General features: G+C 44.9%; 1 protein-coding gene across 1 annotated transcript in view; it reads right to left on the bottom strand.

Moving 5' to 3' along the window:
* Window positions 1-9,043: 9,043 nt before the first annotated feature.
* Window positions 9,044-19,387, bottom strand: part of ADNP (activity dependent neuroprotector homeobox) — a 31,594-nt gene continuing 21,250 nt past the window's right edge. Inside the window, 2 exon segments of the mRNA XM_073883954.1 lie at window positions 9,044-14,572; window positions 16,446-16,538. Of these exon segments, the coding sequence (XP_073740055.1) occupies window positions 11,462-14,572; window positions 16,446-16,538 (3,204 nt within the window). The 3' untranslated portion in view covers window positions 9,044-11,461.

Raw genomic sequence — 19,387 nt, 5'->3', positions numbered from 1 at the left:
AGAGAGAGAGAGAGAGAGAGAGAGAGAGAAAGCATGAGCAGGGGGAGTGGGAGAGGGAGAAGCAGGCTTCCCGCGGAGCAGGGAGCCCGATGTGGGGCTCGATCCCAGGACCGTGGGATCACGACCTGAGCCGAAGGCAGACGCTTAACGACTGAGCCACCCAGGCGCCCCTTGTATACATTATTTTAAATGATCGAGGTACAATTTACATACAGAAAGGTCCACCTAGGTGGAAGGTCCAGTGACTTCTCACAAACCCCGGCCCGGGCTCCCAGCACGCTGACATCTGTCCGCGCAGACGCCGTCGCGGGCGTCTGTACTTCATGTAGCGCGGGGCCCACGTGGTGCCGTCTGTGTGTCGGCTTCCCTGGCTGACACGGCGCCTGTCGCTACATGTAAGCAGCAGATTGTTCATCCTCGTGGTCGTGCCGTATTGATTGAAGGAAGCTCAGATACTCCCTGGGCCCCATTGTGTCCACTCAGGGAGAGGGAAAGTTCATTTTTCAGACAAGCGGTGAGGAGACCAGTTTCCCAAAGGCCGAGTACGTGTGGCTCGCTGGTGACGCCCAGGCCTCTTTCCCTTTCGGGGCCCGAAGCAGGGGCCAGGGGGAGGTGAAAGGGAACGTCATGTGATCAAGCCACAGCATCATGACTGTCCTAAAATAGAGACCCACAGGGCTGTGGCTAAGAGCTCCTAGGCTCTGAGGTCAGCCTGCCTGGGTGGCGCCAACATCTCCGGCACACCTCAGCCCTGTGGCCCTGGGCTAGTTGCTTACCCTCTCTGAGGCCAGCTTCCTTCTCAGTGAGAATGCAGTGAACGAGGGCACCTGCCCACTGGGGGGCTGTTTGTGTGGGTGATAGGAGGGGACCCGTGTGAACGCTGACCTCAGGGCCGGCAACGGGCACTGCAGTGGGTGGCGTTACTATGGTGATTGGCCTGGCCGGAAACGGGCCAACTTTTGTGCTGTTTCTCAGTTGATGGGTGGCATCCAGGAGCGTCAACAGCGAGTGACTTAGGGACTGCCCTTAAATTTTGGAGTAAGAACAGATGGAAGCATGTACTGGCCCTCGCTGTGTTTCTCTGTCCTTGGATCCTTTCAGGGACACCTGCTTTCCCCCAGGTCAGCGAGGAGGGAAGAGATTGCATGAGAATATCCGTGGGAAAGCGGACTCGTGGCCATTCCAAGTTTACTGGGAGTCCTGAGGCCAAACAGTGAACTTTGAGGGACATTTGGGGACACCTGGGGGGGAGGGAAAGCCAGGACACAGACCCTGCCAGCGATTCTGACCTCGGTCCTTTGCTGGTGTTCTGGAGGCACTGCCCTTGTGCTAGGTGAGCTGACGGCCTGTCGGGTAAAGGAGAGCCTTGACTGCTGACTCGAGCAGGCCGCATAGCCCTAGCCAGGGTCACTTTGCTGCCCAGGAAAAGGTTCTTTTGTGGGACGCCGGTATAAAGGGCATTGCAGATTTTCAGGAGAGCTAGGCTCTTCTTCAGGCAACCACTTCCCTCCCTGCTTTCCCAGTGGATGTGAACTTCATGTCTGTCAAAGCAAGAGGTTTCAAGAAGGTGGCCCACGCGTTGGCAGAAATGTGTGGTTTACCCTGAACTGTTTAAAAATGTTTTCATGTTGAGACAACTGGGTAACCATCTGGAAAAAATAAAGCGAGTTCCATACCTCACTCTGTACACCAGGAACATTTCCAAAATTCCAAATGGATTAAGGACGAGTTAGATGTATAAAATGAATTCATATAAGAAGGCAGAAACATTGGAGAATCATTCAACATCCAGAAGCCTTAAAGATACATTTGATTATATATAAAAAAGTTAAATCCTCCGAATGGCAAAAACAAACCGAAAACTCAACCAAAAAAAAAAAAAAATCCAAACAAAACAAGAAATCCTAGGCAAATTCGAAAGACAAATGACCAAAAAGACAAGTGATAAATTGGGAAAGATCTATGTGCAGCCCATTTTACAAAGGGATAATCTCCCTAATATATAAACAGCTCCTACAATAAATAAGAGACAAAGTAGAAAAATGGGCAAAGGATATGAACAGGCATCTCACAGAAAAGAAAATGTAAAAGGCATTTTAAACACATGAAAAGATAATCTCTACCACTAAGTATGAAAGAATATCGAAATTCCTCTCTTTTCACTATGTGAGGCTGGCAAACATGAAATGTTTTTGATGACACTGTCAGTGAAGTTCTGAAACAAATGTTCTCATGCATTGCTAGTGAGGTACCATGCTTGTGGAGGCCCGTGGGCAGTACCTATCCGAATTAGAAATGTTTATGCCTTTGGACCTAGTAATTCTACCTCTAGGGGTCTCGCCTCCCAGTAGACACAGGAGGGAAATGATAAATGCAAACGGTGATTCTCCACATGTTGAAATAACCCAAGACTGGAAGGCACCTAAATGTCCACCAGTGATGGGATTGGTTCAGTTCTAGTATGTCCACACACACACACAAAGGTGGATGGAATCCTATGAAGTTGTAAAAATGGATTAGGAGTTCCTTATGAGCTGGAATGGAAATGTCACTAGCATATGAAAAAGCCAAGGTGCGGAGAAATGCACACAATATCCTACCATCTGTGTGAGAAAGGAATTAACACTCCATGGAAGGATACACAAAAATTCGAGCACGGTGAATCCCTGTCTTGGGTGAGAAGTCGACTGTTCATGTTTCAGGTTTTTTTTTTTATACTTTTTGGTATTTTGGTGTTTACCTCTTCAAAAAAAGTAACCAAAACCAGTTGCCAGCCATTAAAAATGAGGGCAGTCCACAGAAAGAACTGGATTTCCAGCTTCTCTTCAAAAACTGGAACATCAGGTACTACTACTGGGCTCACATTGTGGCCGGGAACGATGAGCTAAAGCCGAGTTGCTTTAGAGGGCCGTGCTCTTCCAGGTTTCTCTTGTACCCCAGCTGTTTTGCTAATTTATTTATCTGCCTGGCCCCTGTGGGCATTTGGCATTTGAGAGCCTTAGAACCAGAGGCCCTTAGACCATGGAGAATTTATTCCAAGGATATGGGGTATGTGAAGAAATGCAGCTGGGGGTAAGCGACGGCTTCCTGGCCATTATGTGTAGTTAGCATCTGGCCTGCCCGCAAGCATCTCTGTGCCCCGATTCCAAATTCCCTGGGGACAAGGGGGTTCGGTCTTACTACAGAAGTGTGTGCTTCCCATGGCCCTCCTTTTGGAAGTGACTGATTCCAAGTCAGATGAAGACCTAAGAAAACTAGCGACCAGTATCCCTCGCGAATACAGATGCAAAAGTTCTCAGCAAAATATTAGCAGACTGAATCCAGCAACGTAGAAAATGGATTATACTCCATGACCAAGTGGGATCTCTCCTAGGAATGCAAGGTCGGTTTAACATCTGAAAATCAATCATTGTAACACACTGTATTAATAAAGGTCAAAAACCACACAATCATTTCCACAGATGCAAAGCATCTGCCAAAATCAAACATCTATTTGTGATAAAAGCTCTCCTTCTTGGGGCATAAAGGGGAGTTCTCAAAGAGCAGGGTTAGAGGCTGAGTAGATACCCCCAAAGGTGTTTACTGATAGGATTACCAACTCTCTGGAGATGATTTGTTGACCCAGGAAGCTGGAGGCAGCAGGGCATTTTCCTCCCCATCTTAAAGCAAAATCCCACTTAATTTTTTTTTTTTCTCCTTCTGCAGAGAGCTTTATTGTTTCCAATTGGTTCACAGCTTGAATGAGGGCTGAAAAAATTGCTTAAAGAGCTGCCTGGTGGGGGCACCTGGCTGACTCATTTGGTAAAGCATGCCACTCTTGATCTTGGGGTCGTGAGTTCAAGCCCCATGTTGGGTGTAGAAGTTACTTAGAAAGCTGCCTAGTGGAGGTAGAGAGAGGCTCAGGCAGAAGCTCTGATACCAGGGGGTGGCAGAGGGGCACTCAAAGGCGGCTGGGCTCTGGGAGGCTCCTAGATGTGCTTGGCCCTCTTCGTCTTTTGCTCAAGAGCACAGCCGTCTTTGGCTTTGGAAGAACTCAAAGCAATTCTGACTCGGGGCGCTTTTACAGAATTTCCTCTGTGAGGCCTGTGGGCCTGCTGTGGCCTCAAAAGCATCCAAGTTCTTCTCAGGGATGGTCAGCTGGGCGCGGTGGAGGCTGCGTCTGCCTCCTGGCTGGGCCTGGGGCCAGGGCACTTGCAGGCTGCACGTGGGGCCGGTGTGGCGGCGGCCCCAGGGCGCCCCCGGGGAGCCACGCCTGAGCGTGGCAGGTGGGCCCCCCCCACTGGAAGGACTTGCTCCTGGGGTTCCCGGGGGCTGCTCCCCGCTCAGTGGAGCGCGGCCTTCAGTCCCCACCACTGTTCTGGAGAGCCAGGCCCCAGGCAGGGGAGAGGGAACAGACCCGGACGCGCTCGAGGACAAGGTTTGTGTGTTTCTTCCTTGGGGTGGGGCGCAGACAGAGCGCCACCCGGGGGGCCCATGGTCTCCTCATTGGCCCCCACCATGAACCCAGGGGATGCTTGGGTATTCGCTTGCTCGTGTGAAATCGGTTTCTAAGGGGCACCGGCTGGCTCAGTCAGTGGAGTGTCTGGCTGTTGATCTCAGGGTCATGAGTTCGAGCCCCACGTTGGGTGTGGCCATTACTTAAAAAAAGGGGGGGCACCTGGGTGGCTCAGTCGTTAAGCGTCTGCCTTGGGCTCGGGTCATGATCCCAGGGTCCTGGGATCGAGCCCCGTATCGGGCTCCCTGCTCAGCGGGAAGCCTGCTTCTCCCTCTCCCACTCCCCCTGCTTGTGTTCCCTCTCTTGCTGACTCTCTCTCTGTCAAATAAATAAAATCTTAAAAAAAAAGGGGGGGGCGTCTGGTTGGCTGAATCTGTGGAGCATGTGATTCTTGATCTCAGGGTTGTGAGTTTGAGCCCCACACTGGCTGTAGAGATAAAGAAAAAAAAAATTGGTTTCTACACACAGGCCGCCTCTCTGAGTGTGGGGTGGGGGTTCTTAGGCTGTCCAACCAGTGTTTGTTGAATGGGGAGAACAGATGGTCTTACATAGGAAGCCCCAGGCAGCAAGGGTGTTACTCCGGGGAGGGCTCGGGTTGAAGGCCACGCTCTCATGTGTGTCTTTAAAACAGGGCTTCTGGGTCTTGGAGGCACAGAGGAATCAGCCGGGCGCCCGACCAACTGCATCAGAAGCCCTGGGGGTGGGGGAGGGGCCTCGGTAGAACTCCCCAGGGCATTTCAGTCTGCAGGCGCCCAGCCTTGGAGCTTTGGGAGACTGGCAGTCAGGAGATTTTCAGCGATTGGCTACCTGCCTTGCAGCAACCACACCTTCTTCTGTTTTACATTCTGCACGAGCTTGCTTTCCTTTGAAGGGTGCAGGGACCTCAACGTCCACCTCCCACCTTCCTGAGTGTGGTGTGGGATTGGGTTTGATTTGGTTTCTGGTTTGTGTTGAACTGATTTCACACCAGCTCCAGAGATGGGTGCGGACTGATCTAAGCCGATCAGGGTCATCCGAACTCCCAGGGATTCACTGAGATAGCTCTGACCTAAGCCCTCCAGCCACAGAGACTAGCTCTGGAATGATCCAGTCGGCTCCAAGGTCAGGACTCTTGCTCACTAGAGCGGGAAGGTGAATGCGAAGCACCCTGTGGACACCAGGGTGCCGGCCTAGGATGAGGGTGGGCAGGAGGACAGAGGACCTGAGTCCTTGCCTACACCACTGAGCATAGTTGTTACCTGTGTGTCCCCTTTATCCAGCACAGTCTGACTTGGAGTTCCTGTTCCCTGCCAGTGACAGTCCCATTCGTAAAAAAAGGTGTCTGAAGCTGGGTAAGGAGAGTTAGGTCATCGCTGATGGGGAAGACTTCCCTGGGAGGCCCTCTGAGCCAGAGCTGCTTCTGGGCTCTTTGGTGCCACTAGGCATGCTTTAGGAAACATAAGTCACACCAAGACTTGAGGCTCCCCCGATTCTTTCAGTCTTGCCTGGGCCAAGGAAGAAGTCTCATTTTGGTGTTGGTGTGCCCTGAATCCCTCCGATTTTCCTTTTTTTTTTTTAAAGAGTTATTTATTTATTTGAAAGAGAGAGAATGAGAGAGAGAGAGAGAGCACATGAGAGGGGGGGAGGGTCAGAGGGAGAAGCCGACTCCCCGCTGAGCAGGGAGCCCGATGCGGGACTCGATCCTGGGAGTCCAGGATCATGACCTGAGCCGAAGGCAGTCGCTTAACCAACTGAGCCACCCAGGCGCCCCCGATTTTCCTTTTTAACAAGCAGAGCCAGACTCAGGTTCACAGCCCTCAGCAAGCAGTAGCAGGTGGCAAAGTTTTAGTCTAATGTTTGGTCTTGAATTTATTTTTAAGGACCTCTTCGTTAATGGCAAATTCTGCTGCCTGTCCTTTCTTGTAGAGACAAAGTTTTCCTTTTTAAAAAGGGCAGTTGAGACCTACTAAGTACATGAAGCAGTTGTTAGGCAGATGACCAAGACGGCAGTGTGAGTGAGGAGTGTGGGAGACGCTGTGCCAGGGAAACATGACATGTTGGTTTAGAGACCAGGCTCATGTGTCTGCGTTCACAGCAGGGAAAACCTTTCTTACAGGGCTCGTCTTTAGCCAGGATCAAGGCTGCATGATGCAGTTGGAATGCCAGTGGCTGGGGACTCATATGTCCTGGGTCCGAGTCAGCCTCTCTCTCCTCTGCCAGCTGGGATCTTGGGACAAATTAGCTTCTCAAACCTGGAGCTGATATTCCCTTCACAGGATTTTTTTTTTTTTTTTTTTTTTTTTTTTTTGGGGGGGGGGGGGTGGGTATTTGGGCACTAGGGCAGGGCTTTTTTTTTTTTTAAAGATTTTATTTATTTATTCATGAGAGACAGAGACAGAGAGAGACAGAGAGGCAGAGGGAGAGGCAGAGGGAGAAGCAGAGGGAGAAGCAGGCTCCCAAGGAGCAGGGAGCCCAATGCGGGACCCGATCCCAGGACTCTGGGATCATGACCTGAGCTGAAGGCAGACGCTTAACCATCTGAGCCACCCACGCGCCCTAAGGGCAGGGCTGTTTTGAGGACTCAAATTATCTTTGAATTGAGTACCCTACTAGTCCCAGGAACACTTCAGGGATGTCTGGAAAGTACCTGAGTACTTGCAGTGTGTGCCAAGCTCCTAGGAAAGGTGTAGTCATGCCCCTAGCCTGAAGGAGGAGGGGGTCCTTGGAGGACAGGGCTGTTTTGAGACTCACTTGGTTCCCTCTTCCCGGGGAACCCCGTTTAGCTAGCCTTGGCGGCAGAGGCAGCCACCAGAAGTCGTGCAGGGCCTTGACCATTAATCTCTAGGCTCTCAGTCTGGCGACTTCACGTAGTCCGTACAATGTAGTGTCATGTTCTGTTCTAGTCCAAGTCACAGCCAGCACAGTGCTTGCAACTACACTGGGAAAGCCCTTTTATTTCTAGCCTCTTATCAGTTTCCAAAAGGTGAACAATTGGCTTATTAGGAGATCCATTTTGCCTCAGTAATAAAACCTTAACAGAGGTCCAGCAAGATTCATGCAAAAGCCAGCTGAGGTTTAAATGGCCTTGATGGTGTGCTGGGCAGGTGGTGGCACTTGGCCTCCATCACAGGTGCAAGGACATCGTATTCTGAAAAACACACAGCTGCAACAACTCGTTTAAATAGTGAAGATTCTGAGGGCACCTGAGTGGCTCAGTTGTTAAGCGTCTGCCTTTGGCTCTGGTCATGATCCTTGGGTCCTGGGATCGAGCCCCGCATCGGGCTCCCTGCTCTGCGGAAAGTCCGCTTCTCCCTCTCCCGCTCCCTTTGCTTTTGTTCCCTCTCTGGCTGTCTCTCTGTCAAATACGACTATGGACCTTCCAGACCTTCCTTTCTCTGTCCTTCTCTTGCACTTTGAAGTCACGATTGGAGGTTTTCCAGGATATGCAACTTTCACCTTATATGCTTTTTTTTTGAACACAACTCCCACCTAATTCACAATTCCACTTAGATTTAAGTTCTAGTGAACGTTAAAGTTGTTTTTAAGTGGAGTACGTTGATGGGAAGTAGCAGGATGCAAAGAATTCCAGAACGGTGACCCTCCTTTGGTGCACATTTGGAGATCAGTTTTCAAGCTGACCTTCTAATAGTAGTCGATAGAAAATGCCGTATTTCCTAACTGGATGTACCATCAAGAAATTTATCTGTCTTTCTAGACCACCTCGTGGTGGCCAACTGATAACTGGTTATGTTGCAATGCCATTTCAGAATGGCACAACCAACCTCTTCTATTTCCAGTTTTCTGGGGGGTTCAACACTTTGGTGAGACATGCTTGCGGTTGCTGCTGATCCAGTGAGCCACAGGGTAGGTTAGAAATAAGGGTCACAACGGGTAGAAAAGACCATTGCATAAGGAAGGGGCAGAAGGCTGACCTGATGCTCTGTGAAATCCATGTATTTAATATATTCTAATTTCATTAGGAAAGACTGTATTTTCCATTTTGCAAACAAAGTGATTCTCAAGCTTTAGTAGCAAAGAATCCCTGAGAGAGGATTTTGAGGCTGGCAGTCTGGGGTCGAGGTAGGGAAACCACCCCCGTATATAGCAGTACTCACTTGACAAAAGCAAGTTTAATGGCTTCCAGTGGTGGTGTTTCAGTTGGGGCGCCCCCAATCACTGATAGGTTGTTTTTACATCTGGCACTTTGTTCTCTTCTGAAAAGTATCTTTACAAATGGGCAGGCATTTGGATTGGATACACAACCAAAGGGCCATCAAATGGGGTAAATCCTTTTCTGCTTAGATCTTGAGGGACAAAGAGCTGTTTGATGGAGACCAACGATGGGAGAAGAAAGTGCCTCGATGTGCTGAAAAGGGAGAGAAATCATGCTGCTCATCAGTCTGACTCTGGAAGTCAGGGCCACAAGAAAATCGGAAGGACAGAAAAGTCTGGGAAGAAAATTTACAGAATTGTTCGGTCTACAGTTATAGACTTTATCTAATAAGAGGGTGGCACGTTGCCACAGCTTTTATTTCCAGATTATTCCAAAAGCAACCAGTAGCAACGACATTCTTTTAAAATGGCTTTTATTGAGACACTTATAGGGCTTCTGCAACATCGCTAGTTGGGATCTTCTTTATTTCCAATTCTTAGGTGGCTAAATTCTTCTCCGAATGCCTACAATGCCCATTCCCACCACCTTGCCGAGGAAGCACACAGTCTCTGCTCAAATGTTCAATCCGGAATGTATGTCCACCTCCGCTATTCTATACAAGTCTCCTTAGGCCTCCTAAGCCCAGACTCCGCCCTTTCCCACCTAACCTAGTGATTGATTAGGCAGACTAATTTCAAACCAAGGGTGAGAGGGCATCAGTTCAGCTGCTATTACTATCCTTAAGTAAGAGAAAAGCTTTCTCAATGCCAGTTCTTCTGATTTGATAATCCATGGCATCTTAATTTGGGGACATCCTGTCCTAAATATTATTAGCTGGTGTCTGTAGAATTTATAATCTCCTTGTAGAATAGACTTAAAATATAACTCCATGCCAGCCCCGAATGTCCTAAAGGTCCTGCCTGGTCTATTCTTGCACTTTCTCCTGTAGTTTCTGAGAAGGATGTTAACATTTTAGGAGATTGGTCAACTTTCTTTGGTCTTGTTAATGCTTTTGTCATGGCTATCTTTGGGAAGGAGTCTTAGAAATTACGGATGCCAGCCACTGAAGACCTCTTTAGACCAACGTTCCCGAGAGGTGCTTGCTGGGCTTCTGCCCTCTGCATGGATTGGAGCTTTCCATCATTGTAGTAATTACTGAAACGGTGGCCTAATACTGCCTCCTCATGCTCTTGCATTTAGTCCAAGCTGCTCTTGGGAATCTATGAAGTAAATATACTAGCTCCTTCCATCTTAACAGCCCTTCAAGTGTGTGATCTCCAAAGCCTTTTTAATAGCAGGATGGTCAAGAGAATTACAACAAAAGCAGAGAGTAGTTGCCTGTTTAGTACAATTGTTCCCATTATAAGGTGAAAACTAACATTTACTTCCTTTTAGAAGAAAGGCGGCCAGGGTATTAATATTCTGCTTGCAAATTAATGCCAATTTGTTTACATCCTTTTATCATTGAGACATTTACATATATAAGCAGGCTCTGCTCCTTAACAAAAGGGGAACTGAAAAACTCATGAATGTTTATTTTTCCAGTTAAAAAGGAAAAAGACAAAACCAAACCAAAAGAATTTGTTAACAGGTGCCTTGAGAGAAAGCATTCTTAATGCCAATGGCACATCTTGGTCTTCCGTAAGTTTCCTCAGTGGCTGTGGCTTCCGCCTCTGATGAAAGTGAAGCCATGGCATCAGCTGGTACAAGACATAATGGACACATAGGACTGTAATGTGTAATAAAGCAAATATTTACATTAAGCACAATACAGCAATTTATTTAGATGCTTAAAATGAATACAAAGGGAAATAAAGATCACAAAATTATACATACTACAACAGTGTGTCATATATTAGATGGTATAAATGAATACACCAGGGTGGTGTTTAACTAAAGATAAAACTAAATATCCAAAATGCAGCACTCATTGGTTTGCTGCTTCAACACAACACACTTTCATACAGATCTAAAAGGTGTCAAAATTAGTAGCTGCAAAGTCAATTCTTGCATGTGATTTTTTAGCTTAAAAGATTTCAGAAAACAGATCTGAAATACCAGTTTTTGTTTCTGTCAGCTGTAATGTCAAGGATATTCAGAACAAGAAAAATTCTATAATACAAGAGAGTCCAGATATATATCTTATGTGGCTGGCCTCTGTTGCAAGATTGTACAAGGTTATGTGCAAAAACTAAGTCTGTCCAAAAGTCCATACTAGCGCAGTTTCAAGCTTTTGCTAGGTAAACTAGATAGAGCGTTTATTACACAGCAAGGGCAACACTAAAAAAAAAAGAAACAAATCTAGGATGGGTACACAATAACAATATCATAGGCATCACTTGAATAGGTCTAAAAGACTGTACAAATATACATTTCAACTATTCAGAATGAATACATGAAAAAAAAATTGATTTTCCCCAAAGTCTACTATACACATTGGACTGGTAGCTTGAATGTTGGCCCTACACTACCGTGTGAATCAGGGTAACGCTTCCCAAGAACATCCAACCAAACATTTTAGAGGGAAAGAAATGCTGAGAAGGCAGATAAAATAAACCTCTGCTTTTCCTCATGTGCATTCGTGAGCCACCAGCTTATTGGTTTTTCACATTTATTTACTGTGTCTGTCACAGCAAGTTCTGAAGCAAGATCAGCCAATCGTGTGTCATAGACTTAGAAATAACCACCGGGATTAGCAGTGGCCACGTATCCCTACAGCCCGACGACCCAGCACTCCAAAGGCAGTACCAGTTAGAATACAGCTTTGCAGTCCTGCCGGAAGGAGAGCACAGCTCCAGGCTGCAGCGTGTCCCCGATGCCTGAGAACCTGGTACTTAGGCCTGCTGGCTGCTCAGTTTCACTCCGGTCAGGCTGCCGTGCATCGGCTCGGCAACCCCATCAGTCATGTTGTCAAATTGCTCCCCATCCTCACTGTCAATTGTGCTATTCTGCCACTCAATCTGTGGGTTAGATAAGCGCTCATCATTTTCAGATGCATTCTTCCACTGTGACTGGTCCTTGGACCAAAATCCTTCAACTTTTCCATAGGAACTATTCTTCCATTTCAACTGCTCTCTGTCACCTTGCATGGTAGCCTTTTTTTTGGCAGCTGGCTTACTGCTTCTTGCGTCTTCACTCTGGGAAGACTCATCAGACCAGGTTCCTGCTTTCATTTCACATGTGTTGTCCTCAAAGTCTGACACTTGTTGGGAACCAGGGCCACTCTCAGATGGAGAAGCACCATCTTTCCACTCAACAACGTCATCCTGGTCAACCTCACTGTCAGAAGCATCATGCATCAGTTTGGTTGGTTCCTCAGTCAAATGAATAGTTTCATATTTTGAACCAGCCTCCTCTTTTTGGTCTAGCTTCTCCTCAGATTCTAAAGCATCCTCAGAAATGACCTTCGGTATGTGTTCCTCGGGGTTATCGTTGGAGATTTTAGGCTCAACTTCAAACACAGGGTCAAAAGGGCTACCACTTCCATTGGATTCTTCCTCCAAATTTTCAAAACTGTCTGAGGAGCTGTCTTCTTCCTTCCCAAGGCTGAGCTTTTTGTCAGCAGTTTTACTAGCATTGACTCTGGAATCCTTCTCGTCATGATTCTCAAACAGCCACTCAGCATCAAAATCCATCTCGTGCTTCACTTTGTTTAGTTCTTTCATGTTGAAGCCCAGTAACACACCAGGCTTGTACTTTTCACAGTCTCGGACACACTTCTTCCTCTTGTTACTAAAATGGGAAGCAATGTCACTCTTCCACAACCACAAACTGGCGGCCAGCTTCTCAATTTCTCTCCTGGTGGGATAGGGCTGTTTGTTAAAATACTTCGTTAGGAAGCTTTTCCTGGCTTCATAGGAATCATCTTCATGACCCTTGGGGTCTAAAGCTAAAACAACAGGCTCCTCAGGCTTCTCTTCAAAGAAGCTGGGCGAATCGCTATCATCGTCTAACTTTCGCTTTTTCAGCAAGGGAAATTCCACTTGCTCGTAAGTGCGCTTGACAGGTGCCAGGCCCGGTGACTGATTAAGCCGAGAGGGTGCATTTGTCTTATCCTGGCCGTTCTGGGTCTTTCCAACACCCCTGCAGTGAACGAGATGCAGAGTGATAGTCGAGGCGGTCATGTTGCTGGTGTACACACCAAGGCAATGGATGCATTTGTAGGTGAGCTTTTTTTCCACGGGATGAACCGTCTGAATAACTTGGTGCCTCTCTCGTAGGTGATGTGCAAGTGCATCAGATATGGGTCCTTTTAGGATTGAAAAGCAAAGAGGGCAAAGGGTTTTCCCAACATCTTTTTTATAGGGCACTGCAGCTTGAGGTGAACTTTTAACAGGGATATCTGCCTTTTCCTGAACTTTTGGCTGTGGCTTTGGAGGGACTGGAGGGTTATTTTGGGCATGGTAAGCAACAGATTCAGCTGGGGCATCCCTCAGGTTGTATGTGGTTACCAGGAGATGGATATTAGTGTGACTACCCTGCTGCAATGTCAAATCAAAACTCAAAGTGGAATCTGTTTTAGGTCCCATCTCTTCATCAATGTGAACCATCCGCATGTGTGCCGCCATCTTTTCCACATCATTGAAAGTTGAACGGCAATATGGACAAGACAGACCATGAATTAACATATGGTTGAGCAGGGTATCTGTGGGCAAATAGCGATTACAGTAGAGGCATTTGCTAGTAAAATTGTGTATTTTCATAATGTAGTTGGCTACTGCTGGGACTTTCTCAGCTTTATGTTCTTTTTCGAAGTGCACACTATACACATTTTCAGGAAAAAGCTCATTACAGATTGTACATATTTTCCACTTTTGAGTTGAGGAAGTATTGGCTGGGGGAGGGCCCGTGGCAGCTGCAGTAGGTTTGGAACTGGACTGACCTAATACTCTGGATGCCTGTGACTGGGAGAGGGAGGGAGACTTTAACTGGCCTGATGAGAGAGAAGAGGCATTAGCAGACTGCAGGGAGTATCTTGCTGGTGCCTGGGACCTCTGCTCTGACCCCAGCCCGTAAGATCTTCCATTTCCACTTGGAAGTAACTGCTTCACAGACTGAGACTGTTGAGGGATGGAAACTGGTGCGTTGCCACCTAGACCCAGTCTCATTGACTGACCAACGCCATAGCCCTGGCCTACAGATTTGACTCCATAGTTATTTTGCTGTAGGTGAACATTGGACATCATGTTGACTCCTGTAGAATTTAAGTTAGGCTTTGGTATTGAGAGTCGATTTACCATCTGCTGTGATGGCAAAGACCGGACATTTCCAGAAGCAAGGGAACCAATTCTTGACTGGAGTCCCATGCCCTTCTTCTCTTGAGGTTTGGGAGCAATTAGCATCAAGGGTTTGGATCGGGGAACCACCACATTTGTGTGCCCAATCATGGCAGTGACCTGATAGCCTATGCGTTCATGGTCTTCGATGACGTGTTGTACCAAAGCTTCGTAGGACTTTGGCATGAAAAGGCATCTCTTGCAGTGAATACTACTCTCTTCCCGGGCATTTGAACCTAAAGGGACTGCACCGTTGAGTGACTTCTCACCTGCCTTTGCTATGTAAGGCGCTGCCACGTGCTGAAAATGTTCCCTGTAAATGTGCTTCCTAACGATTTCATAAAGAGGATCTCGGTAAGTGCACTTCTTACAGTAATAAACAGCTTGTTCTACACTGTCAGCCTGCTTAGGTTTAAGGCCATCATTTTTGCTTTTATCTTTGAAAGTGCTGAGGCTGCTACTTGGTGCGCTGGCGTTTGGAGCATGAAATATTTTAATGTGTGTTTCCAAAGTCTTTTTGTCTGCATTGAAGGTACAGTAGGGGCAATTAAGGAGAATCCTATTTTCAAAGTCTTCACTATGGACATTCCGGAAATGACTTTTGTAGGCAGAGAAGAATTTTGAAGAAAAGGGACAAGCACTGCAGCAAAAAGGTTTCGTCCGGTAGTCCTAAATAAAAGACAAAAACTGGAATTAGAATGCCACTTCAGAAAGGTAGTAACAGGTTCTAGATTTTCTCCTCCAAATGTTCTCTATTTTTAATAGAGATATAATGCTATTTTTAGAACTGAAACTCTGTAATGCACTGATATAATTTTCTTCCTTTTGCTAAACTAATTTGTAAAATATAAACCCAAATGAGAAAGCTGTTCTAAACCAAATTTTTATTTGGGTCCCAGAGTATTAAAAAAAAACCCTCAATTCTAAGTTTCCCCTCAATACTTAAAAAAGATCAGTCACATTTGCTGACTGGTTTTAGAGAAGACAAAGACAAATGGCTTCAAAGATAAATATTTTACAGTTGGAAACGACAAGAATAAACACTGTGAAACCACTTGCTCCATGAGAATCAGTAAAGTTGCGAAAGGTTGTTCAGATTTACTGTTCAGAAAACTCAGGAGCCAGAGTGCTGTAGTGCAATTAGGCAGTAAGATATAAAGATACACCTTCTGTCCCTCCCATCATGGAAAATCTTCAAAAATCTCAAAACTGTTTCCCTCTGATCGAAGTATACAGTGTAGTATTTTGATTTCATTACTGATCAAAAAGCTACTGATTTGAAGAGATGGCTTTCTTCTATAAGCCATGGTCTCTTTTCTCAAGCAAGAGCAGCTTCAAAAGAAAGTGATAGCTGCTTTGATTCAAATTAAGAAGTTAAATAAAAATTTCTTTCTTATAGACTATGAGGAATGCATGATGTTAAAAATCCAGTAAAGTATTGCAGGATATACTGGTATCAAAGAGCAACTTCCAGAATTATGCTCATTAGCACTTGCGCAGTTAGTTTGTCCTTTGAAGACCGGTGAAACCACAAGCTGGGCAAGAGATTATCTTTCCTCCCTAGAAACCTACTTTGTTTCAGATACTGGTTTGACACAAAATAAAATACTCTGCTTCTCCTTAAAGCTCAACCCCCTATTTAAATGTGTTAGAATGTGAAGCTTTGGGATTCGTAAAAACAAATTAAGTGATATGTCCCACTGGAAAGCTTTTACATTCAAAGGCTTCTGGTGCATACCTTTTTCCCCTGGGGTATGGATAAGAAAAAACGAGGTAACTATACTCTCAAATTTCTGAGGCAGAGTTTAAAAGTACTGCCAACGTTTAAAATCCCTGCCCAAATATATTCTGATAAACAGATCAATAATTATAGAACTACAATCACTACTGAAATAGGTAATAGTAAAGTCTGCAGTGACAATCACTTCTCCCTGTGAGACAGGAACCACCACCTACCTATACCACATTCTTGGTCACATTTTTTCACCTGCTGACACTTGCTGGCATCACTGGTACCTTGGACTAACCTAATAGTGTTTTTAATACCACTTTGTAAAAATTTAAGTTATACCTTTCTGTCACTACCATCCTACAAAGCCACCCATCCCCTTCCCCATGTGCTCGCTTAGCAACCCCAGAGGCTGGATGATACCAATACAGAAAAAAACACCCTCTCCAGAAATAACACGAATTGTGACAGACACAAAAAAATGATGGATGGCCTAGATGAACAGAATGCTGGAGGTTACATTTCAGAAACAGAAGAGCCAAAGTACTGCTGATACACTGTTGCTATACAGCAGACCTTAGAACATTTAAGTAACAAAATTTCCTATTCTTACACTTGAAGTTTCAGTCCAACAACAAAAAAGACAAATTCTTCCTAGTTTTCCCTGCCACTTAGGAAAACAAATAATCAATTTTGACATTTTCCATATAAGGTTGCTGCCCACAAAACAATGCTTCACTATGGAAGGCCTAGAGCTGAATGGGGAGTATACCAAGGATGTTGCCATTTGGGGAAGTCCCCTGTGCTACTTACCTGATTTTTTGTAAGTGAAGGGTCCCATAGTCCTACATCCTCCCATGTAGTGTTTTTCAAATAAAAGTCATTAGGTTCAAACTGTTTAAAATCCTAGAAAACAGTGAAAGAAGTTTACAAAAACACAGTGATACCAACTCTAGCCCAACCTTACTTAGAAATCCCATCTCTTAGCTAGAGCTAAGACACACAGAAAAACCAACCCCACCAAGAACTAAACTAGGAATGATAAGGCTCTTAGGAAATACAAAAAGGCATATGGAAGTTACATTCAACATTTTCTAACAACCCCTCATGGTCAGCAAGGTTTCCAAGGAAACTATTGGAAATTCTAATTAAGTAAAAAATTCAGCCACATATTAATACCAAAGCTCCTTTCATTAGAGTATTGTAACTCATCAGTTGTAGTATTAGAATGCAGTATAAGCTAGCAATGTTTGCTTACAGCACCATGGATGTGATATTCTGTTTCTGAGGGAAAAAAGGGGTGGAAATGGACTGGGAAGAAAACTCAGGATTTCTGAATCCACGAAAGGAAGAAAGAAAGCTATTTGAAGAAAAGTAAGCAGTATTACGTTAAATTTATACTCTTATGTAAAAATTTAATGGCCCATTTTCCCCCCAGGCCAGGAAGATAAAAAGTCTTAGGAGAAAATTCCCCTTGGCTGCTAAAAGATTCACAGTTCAGTGTGGCAAAATCAAATACATATAAATTCCAGAGTATGTAATGGGTATAATAATGGGAGGAACACATCAAATGCAGGATAGAAAAGGTACCTTAACATTTGCATTATTTATCCTTGTGCAGATTACTCCACTGAGTGCAAAGTGGAAGTAGATGGACTGTTTCATCGGGCAGATCTACCTGAATCTGAGGGGCTGGAGAGGCAGTAAACTTCCACTACTGGGGATAACATAACTAGAGAAGCCCACTTTTGAGAAGCTTCAGTCTTCATGATATACCCCTCAAGTATTATTCATGGGAATCAGGAAAAGAAAACCTGTTGCATGAAGGAAACTGTTTTTTAACCTTCAATTCCATCCAAACATTTACTGAATTCCTATTACGTACCCAGCACTGTGCTAGGTGCTGGTTATACATGGATGGACAAGGTGGTTATGGTCCCTTGCCAGCTGGAACTTAAAGGCTAGTGGGGAAAACAGCTTTAAATATTTCAATCAGAGGCTTTGACCAACTAAACCGCAAGACCTGGAGCAATGAGATCTGGAAAAGGAGGAGACCAGTACACTGGCTATCCCACAGGGCTGTTATAAAGCTCACAGACACAAGGTTAGAAAAACAGTTTTCAAAAGTCCAAACTGTTATACAAGGGGAAGATAATAGTGTATGATGGGTCAGAAGGGCCAACAAATGCTCAAATCCTAAGGAAAGAGACAACAAGCACCCAAACCATCATGCCTCAACAATCAGAAGGTCAACCAGAACACTCAGGCATATCAGAATGAGAACAGGCTCTGGAGTCCCGCAGACAGACCCTGCCATATGCTTAGCTGTGAGGTGGACCTAGATCTTTACTGGTTCTTCACTGTAAACTGGAGATAAGAATTCCTACATCTCCCCCAGGGGTTGTTCTAAGAATCTGAATTTAGAGACAATTTTAAAGCACCTGAAGTGTCTGACATGATACATCCTCACCAGTAGAACTGCTTTTGCTTCATGATGCAAAGATGAAAAAGCCCATTTTAGGGAGAAGGAAACAAGTTAAGTCAACTGAGAAAGCTCTGGTGAAGCTAATGCTGCAGTTACAATTCAGAATCACAACTAAGAATTAACCAATCCCGGCTGCTGACACAAAGTAATGGATCAGAAGCTGAGTCATGTTAAAATTAAAAAATGGCATGCTACTTACTTCTATGTGTTCTTTACAGTATTCCAACCCAATGTCACTAAGTATTTTTTTCACAGTTTTCCGGGCTTTTCTTAAACTGCCAAGATTGTTGACAGGAAGTTGGAACATAGTTTCTATTGGAAAAAAAAATTTAAGTCAAGTCAAAACACGTACAACTTGTAATATTTCCTAGTTCCACTGATGGTAGGACCACAAACCCTGGCCCGCTGACCAAGAAGGTGAGTGGATACCCTTATCTAGTATGTTCCGATTACTTAAAGCAGGCAGGCAAAGTAAGTGCTCTCTGATCTTTTCTATTTTTAACAGGACATTTTATGTTATAGATCAACTATGAGTTTAATCTGGCACAATTCTAATTAGAGTTTTAAGTTCATCACCAAACTGGTTTTTTTAAAGTTGAGAATTAGAATTAGGTTAATAATACCAACCGATTATCTTAAAATCGAGTGTGAGTGCTTTTCTCCTTGTGTTGTTGAACCTCTGAAAACAGAAAAATGTTCACCATTTCAGCATCATTATCACAAAATTTTGAGTGCCAGGGAAAAGTTTTTGTTTTCTGGGAACTGTCCTGCACATTGCTGTGATGATCTTAAAGAAATATCCTTCAGTGTTTCCAAATACTATCCAAACTAAAGACACTACTGACTGTGTACCTCGTCCCCCCAAGCCAGCACCACACCTGGACAAAGGCACTCAGCATCAGGGCAGATGATAACTGTGTTACAGACTTTAGGGGCTCCTCTTGAAAAATGAAAAGCTTATATGTATGTGTGAAGGAACTGAAAAATTATTTAAATGACCTAATACATTAAAGCACAAATTTAGATCCACTTCCCAAGTTCCTTAAAAAACAAAAGTTAAAATAAAATTAGTATTTGTATGGCTTTCATGTGACCATAAACGTATCCTATAAAATACGGTAAGAATTTATCAATGTAATAATCCAAATAAATTTTGTAGAATATAAAATAGTTCCAAAAACCAAAACCAGAGGCAAAACCCCAAAAGCCAAAGCAATAGGAATTAAAGTTTAATACACGCAAATCTGGTGTTCTAATAAAGGCTGTTACT

The sequence above is a fragment of the Callorhinus ursinus genome, unplaced genomic scaffold (genome assembly GCF_003265705.2).
Source record: "Callorhinus ursinus isolate GAN/ISIS: 27379988/994484 unplaced genomic scaffold, GSC_fseal_2.0 scaffold53, whole genome shotgun sequence".
Lineage (NCBI taxonomy): Eukaryota > Metazoa > Chordata > Mammalia > Carnivora > Otariidae > Callorhinus > Callorhinus ursinus.
Note: the sequence above shows the minus strand (reverse complement) of the source record. Positions and strands in the feature narration are given on the sequence as shown.